Raw genomic sequence first — 18,029 nt, forward strand, 5'->3', positions numbered from 1 at the left:
CTACAGTCAGAGAGAGAGAGAGAAATAACAGATTAAAGATCTTTGGTGATTTTTAAGGCTCCTCAGAATCCTTTTAATTTCCAAAACTGTGTTCTATATGGAGTGAAGATGCTTTACAGAGAAAATCCTGCACTGTTAATTATCTGTGATGTTCAAACAATCCAGGGTTTATTCTGTGATTGAGTGCTGTAATTAACTTGTCTACGACAAGTACGTTGTGAGTGGTACAAGCCTAAATGCCACAACAGATTAGCAAGATAGTTATTAAAATGAAAAGCTGTATCTGATCTAAAGCACTAACAATGAACTGCAACATCCCTAGGGAACGTTCAGTCTGATCAAATACAAGCATAAAATGCATCAAAGGTACTTTAAAAATTGAGAGAGATCCTGTATGTGTGTGACATAAAACCTGTCTGAATGGGGATTCAGACTCAAAGAGCATTCAGTTTCTAGACTCCTAAACAGTGTGTGATCTTTCTTTGTGTGAACTGACTCTGCTGAGTTTGTGCTCCGTCTTGGTGCAGGCATCCATGAAGGTCTGAGAGATGACGTGGAGCGAGGCATCCACCACCTCCGTCACATGGACGTCAAAGATAAAGTGGGGGTTCCTCAGGATGTTCACCCAAAATCGCAGAGGCAAGCTGAGGACACAGAGAGACTCAGGTCAGGACGTCTGCTGCCAAAACCAAGACTGTCTAACACCTTATTAAAATATCTGGAACTGGATGTGACATTAAATACAAAAGATTTAAAATGTTTGCTAAAGTTTTGCAAAAAGAAACTTTCACTGACTTGACATCGTCACTATTGAGTCCAAGTTAATGTAGCTTATTGTCTTATTTATAAATTATGTAACAGTTAGACCATCAGACCTTAGAGACCATCTTAGTAAAAGAAAGGTTTAAGAAAACTAAAAACACAACAGTACAAGTGTAAAACTTGGACCAAACAGTGTGTTTGTCTGTTCTAACATAAGCTGATAACTAGCTTACTACTTACAATAGTGATTCATTTAAATAACTACATTATTAGTGGAGAAATATATTAAGTTAAAAAAAAAAAAAAAAAAAAAGCCCCCTTCACGACTAGCATGACCCCTCCAACACAGTTAGTCAGCAGCTTAAACTGCTGGAATCAGGTCCAGCAAGTTCAAGACTAATGCTGAACTGTAGATCAGTTAAAAAGACTTGGAGGTCATTGATGCAAAGCATATATTTGTATGTTTATTAGCTGCTGTAACTCTGTTAGCACTCACCAGCTAATGGGAGAAATAACATCTGCCCTTGGACACAATGTAAAAAGAGCAAGCTTTATAAATGTATTTTACTCTTTAAAAACAAGTAAAACACTCTACTAAAGACAGTGAAGTATTTTGGTCAGTTTCAGACTTTTTAAGGACCTGCTGACACACTGTTTCCCTTCCCCTCTCTCCTCTCTCCATCCTTTCATCTCTTCCTGCCGTCTCTTCCTTCCCACTACCTCCACAGACCATAACCCTCGTCAATAATTCACTATAGCTGATGAATATTTCATTGTTCAACTTGTTTGTGTGTGAGTGTCTTCCTGGTGATTGACAGGCTGAGCTCAAGGCCAGTTTGAAAGCAGAGATGTTAAGGAAAAAGCAATCTCTCTTTGTCTCTCTATCTGTCTCTGTTTCCTCTCTTCTCCTCATCCTTCGTCTCCGCTCTGTCATCATTTATCCATCCTGATAACAGCCTGCCAATTAAACTGGGCTTTCATGTGGTCGACTGCCTGGTTTGGCAGTGACGAGGACATAATTACACTCTGGTTTAGCTGATGAGGTCTAACACGCACACACACACGCAGGCACAAAGCTTGAGAAGCAGTATAATTATTTCTCTTGGCAAGTCTTCTTTGCAGGTCGTATCTCCAGCTGAGATCCAGAGAAGCTTTGAAGAGAAGCTGGCAGACGTCGAATCAGTTAAAGAGTCACATATCAACCAGTCAGAGTCGTTTACTGACAGGAGGATCTACGCCAGACTGTTTGAATGACGTCAAAGGAGAACTTCAGACTCCCATTCATACCCGATCACACTCACTTACAGATGCTTTCTTGTAGCCTATACTCGAGTCTTCTCAAAGTAAATGATCATGAATGTTGTACAGTACAAGAATCACGTGTGACATGCAGATAGTACTGATAAAGGTTAGCTCATGACTTTTGTGTGTAGTTTCAGGGTCATGTGCCTGTCTAAGCATTTAGGTTGCCCTCGTGCAGCCAAAATGCAGCTTGTGCAGCTCTGACCCATCGAGACATGGACTCCTCCTGACCTCTGAAGGTGCCAACATATCTGCAGCAGGTCCGAGACCCAGTCGTTTAGCCATCACAACTTGGCCCTCGTCAAAGTCGCTCAGATCCTCACACCGTACCTGTTGGTCTTCCAGATGTGCAACGTCTCCTCGTCTACGTTGTCGTGTCTCAGCGCCTGTTCATCCAAGAAGTCAAAGAAGTATTTGACGGCAGGAGGGACGACGGAGCTCGAGCACAACACGCTGCGGAAGAAATCGTCCACAAACTGCTGCAAAGTGCCCTGTAACACACACACACACACACACACACACACACACACACACACATAAGTATATATACTGTTGGTCAGTCTTTTTTTAACAGACATCTCTGAGATAAAGATAATGATCGTCGGTATGAAAACAAGAGGCTGAAAGCCTCTAAGCAGCACCTGTGTCACTGGGTGGTATTTGCCAAGAAATTAACAATTTGTACCTTGACAGAGAGCAGCCTGGTCAGGTAAATCTCAGTTATGGCTTTGGTCATCGCCTTGTCCTTCATGCTGCCTCTCTTTGACTTCACTTCATCAATTTCATCTGCTGGTCTCACAAGGTGGAAGGTGTTGTCGTCCTCCAGCAGGGCGTTTTCTGGAAGTGGAGGTACATGGAAAATGTAACATTGGTGGCTTCATTGTTCAGACATACTATAGGTGATGTCAGTTACAGTGTTATCCAAACATACCAACGCATTTATGGAAAGAGACACAATCCTCAGTAACCTATTTGGAAAAGGCTGAGAGAAAAGTTGGGTTTCCATCCACCTGTTTTTATGCACATTTTCAATTTGTATCTAAAGAAAACCTCAACAAAAAGTGGAAAAAATCTCAAAATGTTGTTTAAATATATCAACCCAACAGTAATGTTACTCCACAGGGGACAGGAGCAGCTGGAATACCACTGCCCCTATCTGTTAGTTTCTGTTATTGTCTGACGTTCAGTGGTGGAAGAAGTATCCTGGAGTAAAAGTACCACACAGGAACACAAACAAAATAACAGAGTTATCCTTTAACACAGGAAACAAACATAAATACCATATTTCCACTTTTAGGTTTCTACATTGTTTTCACTGTTTGTGGTTTGACTGATGCCCCTTCTTCTTCTGCAGTGGTTTAATGGCACACGACTGGAGAATTAGCTGCAACAGTTTTCGTGGATGGCAACACACTGATGTGCATCTTCTTTTGCCGATTTTCTCGAAACATGGTTAAAATTTGTGACAAATTTGGATGGAAACTAGACTCGAGAGAAAGCATGCAGTGGTGAGTTGAAAATGTTACTATTGCAAAGGAAGACAACAATTCACTGTTCTCTCAGGCCGCATCACTGATGGATTTTATAACTTATTTTGCTGTTGAAGCCTTACTTAACTAAGAAACCTCTTCTTCTTTTTTTCACATCAATTTTATCATCATCACGTTGTTAGAGAGCAAATTCTGCCACCTGTTTCATAATATCTGACATAGTGTACGAGCTCTGAATGTCAGGACGTTCAGCTGGGAATCTCATGCTGTAGGCTATGTAAAGCATTTCACTGGATATTCATTTATTCATCCATGCAGTTGGCCTACATGAAAAATGAAAATATTGAGATTTTAACAGTGGTTGTTTTGCCCAGATCACACTGCAAGGGGAAATGAGTTTTTAACTGGTCTGATATGAGAAGAACCTGATCAACAACTCAAAATTCAAAGTGCTTCTTGGTTTAATTAAACTGATTTCATGCATAGGAGAGTATTATTGAGGTAATAAATGTATTGCAGTGATACAGAAGGTGGTAATGAGAACATTTCTCTCTCTCTCTGCATGTGTCACCCTTTGCTGCTGCAACCTTGTGGCCTTCAGTTCAGATTTGATGTTTAGTGATTACCCAAAAACAGTAGAGGATTTGTTTATCTGACTCATTCTTCTTCAGAAATACATGTTCAGTTTTCTTTTAGATTTATTTTGTGTGTTGTCAGACGGCAACATAGTATATATACTGTTGGTCTGTCTTTTTTTAACCATTTCGGCCAGCGGGTCACCCCATACACGTTCACTTTGAAAGATAGAGTTGAGTTTTGCTGAGTTTATACATACTCTCTTCATGGCTGTCTTGATGCTGGTGGAAAGACTGTGTGTGCAAAACTCTGGACAGAACCAATGTGGCATTATCCCGAACCTGAAAGACAAGAAAAAAAAACATGAGGAAATCCTGATTATTTGTAACTGAACTATGCACCACAGTTACAGGATCAATTTGCCACAGAGATATTTCTGATTAACCAGAGACAAACTAACAGATGGAGGCAGTGGCAATCCACTAACTCCCATGTTCTGCATGTTACTGTTTTTGTCAGTGGACTGTGTAATGTATAGTGTTGTTTCTGATTAAACAAAAAGGATCTTACTCTTTATCAAAAAGGTCTCTCTGTAGGAATCCTATCCGTAATGTTGTCAGACACAGACAAAACAAGCACTTTAGTGGACATACTTTGAAGTAAACAGTTGCCCGTTGGATTACATTGTAGTAGCTGCTCATGGTTCCCCTAATTTTTCATGTGTCTGAGCATACACACAAACTCCCTGAGAATTCCTTGGACCACTGTGAGCAACATCAGACGTGCACACTGTCGCACACTGTAATTTTATGCGCAGGAGCAGTGTGCGATTGCGCAGGCGCGCAGCTTAGAGAACATTGGTTCCAGGTGCACTGTTCTTGCTCAATGCTGCGCCAATTCCAAAGATTTTTGTCCGTATCAATCATTTACACCCAAAACATGGACAATAAGTTTAAATAAATAATTTCCTTTAAATGTCAGAGGGAAGTTTCTGTTTTTTTTTTTTTTTTTTTAAAGAAAAGTCTGAACTCAACACACAGAGGTAAAGATGATTAAAAACAATGTAGAGCAAGAACCTGAACTAATGTCCTTTATAATCCCAGATTTAAGGTGGTGCATCGAAATTTTTATATTTTTGAATTTCTGCGCAAAAAACACCTAAAATGATTAACGGATTATAAAAATAGTTGTCCATAAATCGATTAATAAATGTAATATTTCCGCTCTCAACAAAATTAAGTAAACAATGTAATATTGAGTGTCCGTAACACACAGAGCAGATCACAGTAGATGATCATGTTGAGTCGAAACATCAAGGCTTTTGCACATTTCTGGACTCAGCAATAAATAAATCAGTCAATTTGATTAAAATGTCTTTGCATGAAAGCATACAGGACAAATGCACATTAAACTGAACTCACATTGTAATGAGCCAATGTGTTGAGTCTCTTCCAGCGTCCTTCTTTCTGGGAGGTCAGGTCGAGGTCGGACAGGATCTGACCCGTGGAGCCAGGACGCCACTCTGTGGATGGATGAAGAAATTAACTTTAATGTGTATTTTTCACAGTAGATGAGAGGTCGAGCTGGAGAGAGGCTGTGCGTCAGATGGAAGGTGCATTTATTCATGATACATTTACATAATTTCTACTTCCCCTAACACCTGCATGCCACCGAATTATTTCTACAAATTACTTTCTCATTATAACAAATATATCAAACAGAATACCAACAAACTCAGACATAATTAAGAAATAAATATAGCCTATGTGCTTTCAGTTTCTGAACAGTAATTTTAAAAACTGTGGTTTGTGTTTAATGACTGTGCAGATGCTTGTCAAACTGTTCAAACATGCAGAGATATTTCACAGTCATTTAACGTCCTTCATTATTATCCTTTCAATTTATTTCAATCAGTGTCTCAATCAGAGTCTCACCCAGAGCAACACTCTCCACCTTCGGTCTCTGTGAGTACGGCAGATTCCTATAGACCTGATCGATGATCTTCTCTTTCACCTGGAGAGCAGAAAATTAAGATTTTAACTGACACGATAAGCGCTAACAAAAAAGCTTTCATTATATTTCACGCACATTTAACAACATGAGAGGCTGGCAAGAAGAGATACACTACATAACCCTTTCATGTATGAATTATTATATCACAAAGAAACATCTTTTCATGCTTATTTTTACTTTTAAATATGTGAAAAATCAAGTTAGAACTTTTTTTTCTCACTCATAACTCATAATGGGTTTTGAAGCAGTTACATAAATGTCCTCTGCAGTGGACATGATGCATCACCGGCATAAAAAGTCAATCAGTGGAACTCAATATAGGTCAGAAAAAACATGTTATCATAACATTTACCAAGAGCAATGGGTAGAAATACACGAGACAATAATTAACAATTACAGAGAGGATATTTGAAAAACATATCATTCTATGGCTCAAAACGTTCAAATATCTGTACACCATAGTGGACACCGTGAATGAAAGGATTAAAATGGAGTTCAGTATGTTATGAAACCATGTACTGAGGACAGCCGAAACTGAAAAAAAAGGCTGGTGAAGAAACTCTGAAAACAGACTGAGAACACGACCTGAGAAAGAAAACAAACCCACCTGAGTGATGGTGTCACAGTTCAACACCTTGACTGGAGTCACATCTGGTCCCTCCCCGTGAACCAACACCTGCAGAGTCTGACATCACAAACAGGACTGTTAAACGAACACTAATCCTGACCACCCGACAGTGCAGAGTATATACTGTAGGTAATGCCTGCAAAGGGCTGCAACTCAAGGTGATATCCTCAGATGTCTTGTTTTGTCCAACCAACAATCCAAAACTCCAAGATACTTAATTTACAGTGTTACAAAAGAGAAAAGCAGAGCACAGCATGGGCTGTTTTTTGGCCCACCATCTAAATTCTGATTTCAGAGACTTTTCTGTTCTGAAAACAACAAAGTCTGGAGAAAACACTGAGTACTTTTTATGCATAAAAAGATTTAAATCTCTGAATAATCCCCAAAGGACGAAATCATCAGCTCTAAAAACACAAAACTGAATATTACAGTTTGTGTGTCTTGTGTATACAAACCAGCACAGAGTACTCGACGTCGTCACCCAACAGTCCTGTATCGTTCAGTGTGTATTTGGCTTTCTTCATCTTGGCGTCCACTGGCCCCTTCTCCACTTGGTGCTTCAAGGCCTTGAACAGTTTGTATAAAGGCTCTCCCGCTGTGTCCTTAAAAACAAGGACGTAAACAGACACACGAAGGTGTCAGATCCATACTGCTTTGACAGGACCCGACATCAGCCTTTTCTTAAACACCTGGTGATTGCATAACATGTTTACCCCGTCTGAAGTTACTGACACTTAAAGCACTCTGGTGCAAAAAAAACGCTCCCTATTCATAGGTATGTGCTGAACTGTTCTCTCATACAATTGTGACTTCAGCCTGTTTAGCTTTAGCGAGAGATTTATTTCATGTAAAGAAAATTCTCTTTTTAATAAAAAATGTAAATACATTTTACTTGTTAAGGTTAAATTCAAAAGAGAGAAGTGAGGGTACGTTTCTGGCTATTATTATTATAAATACAACAAAATGAGTTCATTCTGAAAGACAGATATATAAAGGTGATATGAAGTCTAATAATATTCTGTTAATCTAACAAAAAAAAAAAAAAAAAAAAATCGGTCTGCAGCACAATGTTTGGTATGAGAATTTTAAGTCTGAGAAACATCAGCACAACATATCAGCTGCTGCAGTCAGCATCAACTTTCCAAAAAGCCCAAACTGGCCAAAACAAAACACACACACACAAAACTCCCCCCAAAACAAACCAGAAGAAAAATAGCAGGTATACTGAACAGGTTTCAAAGTTTCTTAGAGTCAATTATAAGTGATGGAACAGGAGAAAGAAACAGAGAAGGAGAAGAAGAAGAAGAAAGAGGACGGCAGGCAGGAGAAACAGATCGAAGAGAAAAGGAAATGAAAACAAATCGAAGGGAAGGAGAACACAACACAGAATAAGTGAAAAAATCTGTGTTACCCGCAGGAACTGATAGAGACAGATGGACATCCAATTACAAAGCATCCTCTCCACCACCGTCTCTGACCTACACACACACACACGAAAGACAACAGATTAAAACATGAGTGAACAGCAACAGCAAACTTCTTATTTTTTGTGTAAAATTACAGTGTAAATAAATACACATCCACTTAAATAAACATAGACCTAAAATAAAAAGATTACGGTTTTTCCCACACTTTTCTAGAGTTAAATGTTTCACTTCATTCAATTAAAATGTTTTTTATGGCATGGCAATATTCAGATACAGTATCAATACTCACAATAATTTAAAACACAGTCAGAACATTGTGAAAAAAAGGATAAAGTGAGAAGAAAAATAAATATATAAAACTTAATGTTTCTCCTTTATTCGCTGTCCTTGGCTTTCACAGAATTCCCATGTGTGAGTGTGGTTATGTAGTTATAAGAGGCTGTGCTAGCGAGTGTGTCCACCCCCTCCTCACCTCCTGAGCATGAGTTTGGGGTTTTTGCTCTGCACGTGTTCGTCCATCAGCTCCAGCAGCAGCGTCCTCATGATGTCCGTGTAATACTCCAGTTTGCCGTGCAGCGCCACCGTCAGCAGGGAGGCAAAATAACCCCGAGCCCGGGCGTTGAAGTCCGGACGGCTCTCCAACGTGCGGATGAACTAGAGTCAGAGAATATGGTGGACTTTAAAACTTAAACGCCGTTGATCTTGGAACTCTAGGTCCACTTCTAGTTTTCAACCACATTTCATAACCATGACCAGAAAAAACTTCTAAGTGAACCCTGACTTAGTTTTTGTAGGGAAAACATGTCATTTTCTCTAACAAATGCCACATCTTCTGTAGGTAATTGGCTTGCTCACTGACTGAGTTTCAAATAGCTGAGAATGAGAGAAAGAGAAAAAAGAAAGACAGAGACAAAGCTTCTAACTCACATTGATGAGAAAGGTTTTACTGTTGAGCAGGTTGGAGAACTGATTGAGCGCCTGAGCCACAATGGCCCTGCGGGCTTCTGGGATTTGTATTTTTCCTGTGATCATGGTGTCGTTGGCACCATCCTTGGAGGGCAGGAAGAAGTTTCGGTCGGTGTAGGTTTTGTAGTCCAGGAAGGGGATCCGGGCCTCACTCAGGTCGCTGGTGTGATCCTCCATTTCAATCATCAGATCTGACACACACAGAAAAATCATAAAATATCCACTAATTTATATTTATTTGCTGCCTTTCCAACAAGGACGCAGATTTTTTGATGTGTCAGGTTTAGTCTTTTAGTGTGCTCTTATTTATGACCTCTTTTACAAGGTTCTCATTTTGAAACAAATCAGCTCGAGACATTAAAAAATCAGCCACAGGGTGATTTTAAATCAACTCACACTGGGGAAACTACTACTGGGGATACTTCTGCTTCACTACATTTCAGAGACAAATATTGTACCAAAACATTTTCTTTTATATAGTTACATTGCGAATTCAAGGTCAATTTTTGAATCTGTAACGTTTTTGTCAAAGAGTTAGATCCTTTTTGCTGTTTTGTCTTTACCAGACTCCATTGACAAAAACAGTCATTTTACCTTTACCTACTCATATGTACAACAAAACCATTTTCTTGAACCTGTCCATCTTCTTATGTCTTAAAATGTACTCGGAGAACTGAAAAAAGTCTCCTTGGAAATGTCTGACATGAGAGGAATGTGTTGAACCCCCCCGAGCTAAATAACAGAGCTGTCAGATTCAGCTGAAAATGGTCCACCGCGCTCGCCGAGAAGAAGACCTGAAGGGAAGCTTCTAACGTCTGATCTTCAGCACAGCCTGTTCTACTGATCTGTGTTGGCAAGAGTTCACAACATGGAGATAAACTGTCATGGCTGCATCGTCCACTAATCTGTGAACGCAAAGTGTGACAAGATGGTGACAAAATCATCTTGGTGGACAGAAGTTTGTGCTGTGGCCGCGGCTTGGCTCCGACAAGGGAAACCTCCATGTTGGTCTTTGGAAACTGCGCAGTATTGATTAAGAATGGAAACTGTGAACAGCTGCTCTAATGTAATCCAGTGGGCAAATGTTCACATCAAAGTACGCTCAGGTTGTTATTATAAGTGTCTGATAACATTATGGATATGATTCCTACAGAGATAGAGCTTTTTATTAAAGAACAAGATCCTTTTTATTTAACCAGAAACATCATGATACATCACTTCCTGACTCCACTGACAAAACAGTAATTTTACAGAGCAGAACACAGGAGCTGTTAGAATACCACTGCCTCCATTTGTTAGTTTGTTTCTGTTCAAAAATATCTGAGTGTCTTAGGCTCAAGAAATAAGTCACACTGTACAATATCAGCAGGTTTTATTGTTTTGTTTTTGAGATTTAGGGACTGTCTCTTTGGCTAAATAAGGACTCAGGATATACATTTACAACAGTGCCAGTATACTAATATGGGAATACAGCAATCAGCTGCCTATTCACTGTCAGTCAGACTTTCTGTATTGCTCCTTACCTTTCAGTATTTAAACATAAAAATAATCTTTACAATATAGATGAATAGAAAATAATTTGCTTTATTTCATACCTGTGAACTCTTTCTTGCAGCGATCTCGGACACTTTCCTCCAAATTCTCCAGTTGGTGTTTGACCTTCTCATATTCTCGTTCTGCCTGCTGACTCTTCCTCCTGGGAAATATTAAAACATATCAACGCACAGAGAAACAAATGTGTCACTTTGCAGCCAATATTTTTCTGACAATTTTGTTGAACCTGTAGCAGTAGACGGAGATGGCGATGAAGAGCAGCATCGGTACGATGACTGCAGGGATGATTATAGCCAGAGGAATGTCGTCTTTTCTAGCGTAGTAGACTGAACCAACTACCCACTCGCCATGACCAAACTTTATCTGCAGAGAGACAGAGATCAGACTGTATATTCCATTTTAAGACGGTTGAAATGAAACCTCTAATGCTACTGAAATTGGATTTCAGATTGATTCAGAAACCAATAAAAAGAAACAAACGCCTCTGAAAACCTGTAAAATGAAAAATTCTGGTGTTTCTAAATTATCTTATACACATTCTTCTGTAATTTAGCTTCAGATAGTTGATATCTTTGGAAACATAAGGATCTTTTTTTTATCCAGCTGAATGTCCTGTGATTTCGCAGTGGTTCAAATGCCATCTCGAACAATGAGTGAAATTACTGACAATCACAGCAGATATTGGTTGGTTGCGCATTTACCACTAGGTCCAGCAGATCGTTGGTTGTGTCTCTGCGGTGGCGTTTGGACCTGGCTCTGGGCGGTGATGAAGGAGCCTCCAGGATCAACTTATCATCCTGTACAGAGTTGACGGAAAGAGGGAATGAAAAACTGAATTTAAATACAAACAGTTCAACATGTGCTTATTTGTTTTAAAGTATTAGGTTAGACTTCCAACTCATTCACATTTTTTTCTACTTTAATAGTAGTAAGCCTCATCATGTGACCTGCCTGACACTCAGGTTAAAATCCTCTGGTTGAGGTAATTATTCATCTTCACAGTAATTTCTCATCTAAAAATAAACTACAGAGAAACAGCAACCTCAGGTGTTTCAATACAATAGGTCCTCGCTGTTTGTGTCGGATGTCGCAGTGGGCCAGCATTTGCACCAACTACTTTTTAATAATAACTGCCTTTACTGTGAAATGGAAGAATATTCTCATGAAAATAAACTCTGCAAATTTTGGCTTTTTGATTGAGTCAGCTAAATGAAAGTGCAAGATAAATGTAAATGTACAAAATGTATTAGCATCAAAACATACTTAAACTTCCAAAAGTGAAAGTATTCATCATCCAGTGTGGTCCACTTTGTAGTTAAGTGCAATTGAGTCAATGTCCTGACTTTCCTCTACTGCAGTGCAGCAATTGCTTAGTTCAGAAAACATAAGTGGATGAACATGGAGACAATGTATTTTTAGGTGCAGTTGATTATGCTGAATCAGAACTGCCTCAGCTGATTAACTGTTATCAGAGAGCTGAGCTGTTTGCTGTATACTGTTACAGCAGAGATCAAGTGTTAAGTGTGACCTAATGCTGCATTTCTGGAAGCTTGTGTTGCTGTAGCATGACTGTATCACCTAAAAAAGGGAATTCAGCATCACTGCAGTTGTGGAGATGGATGATGCAACTGTCTGATATTCAATAAAAAGCCCACATCAGCTCAATCTTTACAGTGTAAATTTGTGTATTTACCTGCAGTATGTTAACGTGACAGGAGGCATCTCCAACAAATGCCTGGGCCTCTTTGGCGGTCATCGCCTTGGAGAAACCTCGGCCCTGTTTGGAAACAAGAAAAAGAGAGGTGAACTCAACAGATCCAGGGCTGAAGAGCGATTTTGACACATTTTAACTGTCCGTTCTCACTGTCACAAAGATGACGCTGGCCTCTGTGATGGCGCTATTGTTGAGCTTGTTGAAGCTGGGGTCTGGGTGATAGTCGAAATTCTTCAGCTCCTCATACACGTTGTCCAGCTGCAGGGACGTCCTGAGAGACTGGGTGTTGAAGGAGCTGTTCACTGACGGAGAGTAAAACTGGAGAACAGTGTCGTTCTTACTCAGAGTGTCCTGGATGAACTGAGAGAGACATGAAGAGGAGTGAAATTTACTGATCAGTCAGTGTGTCAGTCAGCACCGAATTACATTATTTGAAGAAAAATAACAGAACATAATGGAATAGAATTAATATGAAACCAATACAAAAATATTATTAAAGGTACAAGCTCATAGTAAAAGTAGAGTATCTGCCTTGTGGTCGTACGCCTCCACCAACAGATCCAGTTGCAGTTAATCAGAGCGAGTCACAATGGCCTTGACCTTTGATCTTTGACCACCAAATTCTTATCTGTTCATCGTTACTGAGATATTGCATTTATGTGAATGCAGCAACCTGAAAATGTATGCCTCCTTGGCTGTCACCAACACAGAGGCTTAAAACCTTTCCTCCATATTCTATATAACAAATTCCTAGCATGGATTTAAAAAAAAACAACAAACATATAATTAGATAATGTTAAGAACAATAAGGATATTATTAGAAAAATGTTTTAATAGTCATTTAGAAGTTGCTCTCACAGCTGGTGGAGACTAAAACCAGAGCTAAAAGATGATTAAAGGTGATGATATGTCCATGTTGTGTTCACATCTTCTTTCTGCTGCCCCCATGTGGACAAACAAATCAGTTACTGCAGGTGTGAAGGTATTTTTTTTAAAGCATATATATATAATTTTCTTCTTTTCTTCTGATGGTTAAAAGAAATGTGTTTGTAGTGAATCACTCTGGACTTGAAGTCAAGTGGTTCCAGGTTTTCAGTGCAGGTGTAACTTTTACTTCAGATATCGCCCCCTCCCTCTGGTTATCTCTCCCCTCTTTCTTCCCTCTCCTCTCGCCATCCTCCCCCACTGTGTCTCCCCCTCTTTCTTCCCGGGTTCAGACGGCAGCTTTTGATGAAACGATGATAAAACAACTTCACCTCCTCTCCCCTGCAGTGAATCTTTCCTAAGAGACTCTGTCACTCAAAGCTATTCAGCGGTGAAATAGCGTCATCCCTCTCTCTCTGTTTCAGGTTTTTTACTCAGAAGGAACAAGTGTCAGCTGTGGCTGCAGGCTGATATGCGTCGAGCTGATATTGTGCTTTTATTAAAAATATGACTTGGTCCTGTCAGCGTGTCCACCTCTGATGTTATGTAGTTTAAATGATTGCAGGTTCATTGCAGAATTGATCTGTACAACTTTTGTGGCCTATGGGAAACTTGAGATAGCTCAGATAAACAGATTCTAAACATATTATATATGAGATTTATGGTTTGATGATGTCTAAAATTTAAGAAAAGACAAAACAAGGAAAATGTTGAATATTTCACAATTTACAATAGTTATTTTAAAGTTTTTAAGTGTTTTTAATGAACTTACATCCATTCCATAGTTTTCATGTTTTACACTAATTGTTTAAGTGGAAATAAATGTTTTTGTTCTAACTTATAGAGTAGATGTCAGTCGCACAGTGTAATGGCTATAGAATAATGACAAAATCAGCATCATCACCATTTTTGCAGACAAATTACGTCTTGATTTATGGCACAAAGGAAGTGCCCTATTCTTATCTGCACTTAATGTTTTCTAATAACTTCCACAAACCAGTTTAAGAGTTGAAGATAACCCACGAAAATAGTTCTGAAAAAAGGACAGAAAGAAAAACTTGAGCTGAGAAGTGAGGGAGAAAAATAGATTTGTAGGAGCGATAAATAAATAGAGGAGGAAGAGGAAAAACAAACTTTCTGCAAAGAATTGAAGTTGGGAAACAAGAGTGTGTGTGTGTATGTGTGTGTGTTTAAGAAGTAGAGAGGAAATGAAGGACCACTGTAAAACAAAGAAATCCAGCAAACCCCATCAATCTGCTGCCACAACAACACAACTTTGTGGAGCTGTACACACACACACACACACACTTACCTCTACAGGAGCAGTGGCCTGTGAAAACTCGTCAGTAGAGGGCTGGACTCTCATCGTGGCTCTCTGGATCAGGTCAAAACCACTTCCCACTACCACGATCCTTCGACCGCCACTACACACACATGCACACACACACACACAAGTAGAAATGAATCTTAACACAGGACATTAACTGATGATTTTAGCATTTTTCAGTGTATTTTTCTTCCACATCTGATGAGTGAGGTTGTTTTTTTAATTTATCTCTGACATTTCTGCACTGCACTTTCTCCTCCACTATCCACTGACTCACTACAGGTGAACATTAGATTTTATACAATTTAAAGTTGTTCACAGAAGTTCCACAGAGTACCACACCAGTGATGCAAACATGGCTGTTTACAGCAATATCTCCATCTACTGTGGCATCAATCAGATGTAAACCAATGTTAAACAACACACTCACCACACGAAGCTGGCTTTGGGGTTATAATCTATGACCTTGGGGTTTTCAGTGTACTGGTACGCTGTTTGGATGTCTTTGGTGGTGTCTGCTCCATATTTCACCGTCACCGTTAACGGGTCAGAGGGTGCCCGAAATTTGCCGGTCTTACAGGTGATGTTTATGCCAAATGACAGGCTGAAGAGGAGGGAGGAAGAACCAGGAACACCCACTTTTAATGCCCAACTATCTCTTAAGAAGACACAGTTAACACAGTATGTCACACTGTAAACAGGTATCGCTTACACTTCACAGGTGACTCCCCCTATAGTCACGGTGACGTCGTCTTTAGTCCCAGTGTCCAGGTCTTCTCCCCTGATGGTGATGACTGTCCCTCCAGCCATTGGACCCTTCATTGGCTCAACGGAGACTGGTTTGGGATCCTAGACAGAAAACATGATAAATGAGCTGTTTGTATTTGAAGGGTGACAGTCACTCTGAAAAATAAAATGCAGAGAGAGGGAGAGCTGCAATACTCAGATGAGGTCCAGTTATGTTTAACTTTTTGCTTCTGTGCTCAGTGAAATGACAAGTTTAATAAGTCTGACTTAAAGATAACTTGGTTACATTTGGTTCATTGCCCAGGGTACCACCCAGGTCCGAGCTGGCACCACCACCATACTGATAATGTTGATAAACAGGCCTTTTATCCTGAAGGAAGCTCGCCTTGAATCTTAACTTCACGTAATTATGACTTCTAATTAGTTTTTGTACCATCCATTAAAGCCTGTGTTGTTGCTTAAGAGCCTGTTTTTCAGATTTGAAACCAGTTATTTCCAGGGGGAAATGGCGAACACCTTGTGAAGGCTCTGGCATGAAAATAATCACATCTGAAGAACAAAAAAAGAGCTCAGATCAGTCAAACCGAATGGCAGAGACAGACAAACAAAAACAAAGAGAGGGATTAAATGAAGAGTAAACATTAAACTTTAACCAAGTGGAGTTCATTTCGTTCCAACTGCCGTCCTGCAGGTACCGACGCTTTGATCACATCAAAACCAAAATATATTTTAAATGTTCTAAAGCTAAATAACTCAGCTCTGTGGTGTTTAGGCAGTGAGCTATAACTAAAAACAAAACAAAAAAAAAGTCAGTGTCACTGCAGAACTTCACCATGGGGGAGCTTTATCAACTTGTGTGCTTGAAGAATATTGATAAAGGAGACAGGCAGCTGCTTGAGTACACCAGCTGGTTAGTTTCCTGTTTGCACTGGAAGGTTTTGTACTGAGCTGACAGCATGACAAACAAAACAAGAGGGGATATTAATTCTCAGCTACACTGGGGGATAAAGCGGCTTCAAAATTTAAGAAGTCAATCTGTCTGGAGAATTAAGACACAGCAGTCGGGCACAGTGTGTGAGAGAACTTATTTGTGGTTGTTTGGAAGCGAGCGGGGGGAAAAAAAATAAAGGTGTAAATATGAATCCAAAGTGAAGAAGTACAACAATGTTTTCGAAATCAGCGTAGCGCAAGTGTGTGGTGTGCAGCTGCTGAGACGTACTTAAGCATTTGGTTTGTTGGTGTTTCAGATTTGCTTTTGCTGTTCTGGCAGAGAGAGCCACAAACATGAGAATAAATATCCCCAAAGAGAGACAAACTTATAACAACTCTGCCTGGTTGGATGTTACACACAAACAAAACAGTGGCGCAGGAGATAGCAGCTACTGAAATATATTTGGTCGGTGAGTCAAAGAAAAAACAGGATCAGTATTTTTTGGCTGTGACATAGAGAAAAGTGAAATCCAAACCCTGAGATTCACCAGCTGACAAACAATGTATGGAGCAAATCAATCTATTCTGAGGATAGAGATAAAAAAGAAAAAGGGCTCATTACAAACCAGAAAAAGCACTAATCAATCTTCTTATATCAACAACGTATTAAATGACTACATGTAAAGCAGCTCCTCACAGCTGAAGCCAAAACATCTTGGTTGCCCCCTGGAAGCTGGCAGGGTCATAAACCCTGCACCCTCCATGTTAGTGGATGGGTATAAGCCATAGAAATTTTTCCCAAAGATGGTCACTGTCAGTTTAGGTATTTCTTATCACACTGCTGACTTGTAATTGGTCAGGCGGATGTATGGGCGGGAATTTGATACCATGATGAAATGATTTTGATGGCAAGAGAAAGAAAGAGCAGTAATTCAAAGTTTAAACCCTGAGCTGAATTGGAGAGCTTACAGACAGAGATGTACTGCTGCTGGAGTAAATTAGTCATCTTGGTCTCAGCAGTTTGCTTTAATTAGCTTTTTGTCTGCTCAATAGGAAAAAAAAACAAGAAATATATGTGAAGTGAGCAACTATACCTAAATTAAACAACTGAGCCTTGTTAGAGAGACAAAACAGAACAGCAGGTGAAACATATTCATGTTGATCATATTTGTTTCTCTATTTGTGGTGCACAGGAAGAAACTGCTGGATGTTGAATACAGTTTTGTAGCAGCGGTGAATTTGTATGCGAGGGATATTTTTGCGCATTGCTGCTTCTTCAGGGAGCAGATTTCATTCCCTGCACCACACCAGAGAAAGGACGTGTGCTTCTACTTTGTTATAGACCTTTTAATGTTGCTGGGATTTGATCTCCTGGGTTTGAAGTTGTTGTGTCACACAGTGCTCTGTATTGCCACAGCAAACTTTGATGAGGTGTGCACGCAGTGTCTGCAGGTTTCAGGTCGCCAGATTCAACGATTTTTAAAAAGTTGCCTGCAGTTTTTCCTGCAAGGTATTTTAGGGTAATAAAAACAAGACGTAAGGCTCCTGAATTTCTGATTACAGAAAGGGAGTGAATGTTCTAAAACTACTGTATGAACTACTGAACTACTGAAACCTTGAAACTACATGTTGAGAGCTGCCTTGTGGCGTCTTCACCAAATACCACAGG

General features: G+C 39.7%; 1 protein-coding gene across 3 annotated transcripts in view; it reads right to left on the bottom strand.

Moving 5' to 3' along the window:
- The window catches only part of LOC108895936 (plexin-B2), a 151,347-nt gene that overhangs the window by 6,949 nt on the left and 126,369 nt on the right, over window positions 1-18,029 (bottom strand). For all 3 annotated transcript variants that reach the window (XM_018694950.2, XM_051077833.1, XM_051077834.1), the window contains 19 exons: window positions 15,396-15,532; window positions 15,114-15,287; window positions 14,669-14,780; window positions 12,583-12,792; window positions 12,412-12,495; window positions 11,420-11,515; window positions 10,945-11,081; window positions 10,760-10,860; window positions 9,126-9,355; window positions 8,671-8,852; window positions 8,183-8,249; window positions 7,227-7,373; window positions 6,751-6,828; window positions 6,065-6,143; window positions 5,552-5,652; window positions 4,390-4,471; window positions 2,750-2,901; window positions 2,395-2,555; window positions 497-644 (listed from right to left, as the gene is read on the bottom strand). In XM_018694950.2, the coding sequence (XP_018550466.1) occupies window positions 497-644; window positions 2,395-2,555; window positions 2,750-2,901; window positions 4,390-4,471; window positions 5,552-5,652; window positions 6,065-6,143; window positions 6,751-6,828; window positions 7,227-7,373; window positions 8,183-8,249; window positions 8,671-8,852; window positions 9,126-9,355; window positions 10,760-10,860; window positions 10,945-11,081; window positions 11,420-11,515; window positions 12,412-12,495; window positions 12,583-12,792; window positions 14,669-14,780; window positions 15,114-15,287; window positions 15,396-15,532 (2,478 nt within the window). The remainder of the gene's footprint in view (window positions 1-496; window positions 645-2,394; window positions 2,556-2,749; window positions 2,902-4,389; window positions 4,472-5,551; window positions 5,653-6,064; window positions 6,144-6,750; window positions 6,829-7,226; window positions 7,374-8,182; window positions 8,250-8,670; window positions 8,853-9,125; window positions 9,356-10,759; window positions 10,861-10,944; window positions 11,082-11,419; window positions 11,516-12,411; window positions 12,496-12,582; window positions 12,793-14,668; window positions 14,781-15,113; window positions 15,288-15,395; window positions 15,533-18,029) is intronic.

Source organism: Lates calcarifer, linkage group LG18 (genome assembly GCF_001640805.2).
Source record: "Lates calcarifer isolate ASB-BC8 linkage group LG18, TLL_Latcal_v3, whole genome shotgun sequence".
In the NCBI taxonomy this organism is placed as follows: Eukaryota; Metazoa; Chordata; class Actinopteri; family Centropomidae; genus Lates; species Lates calcarifer.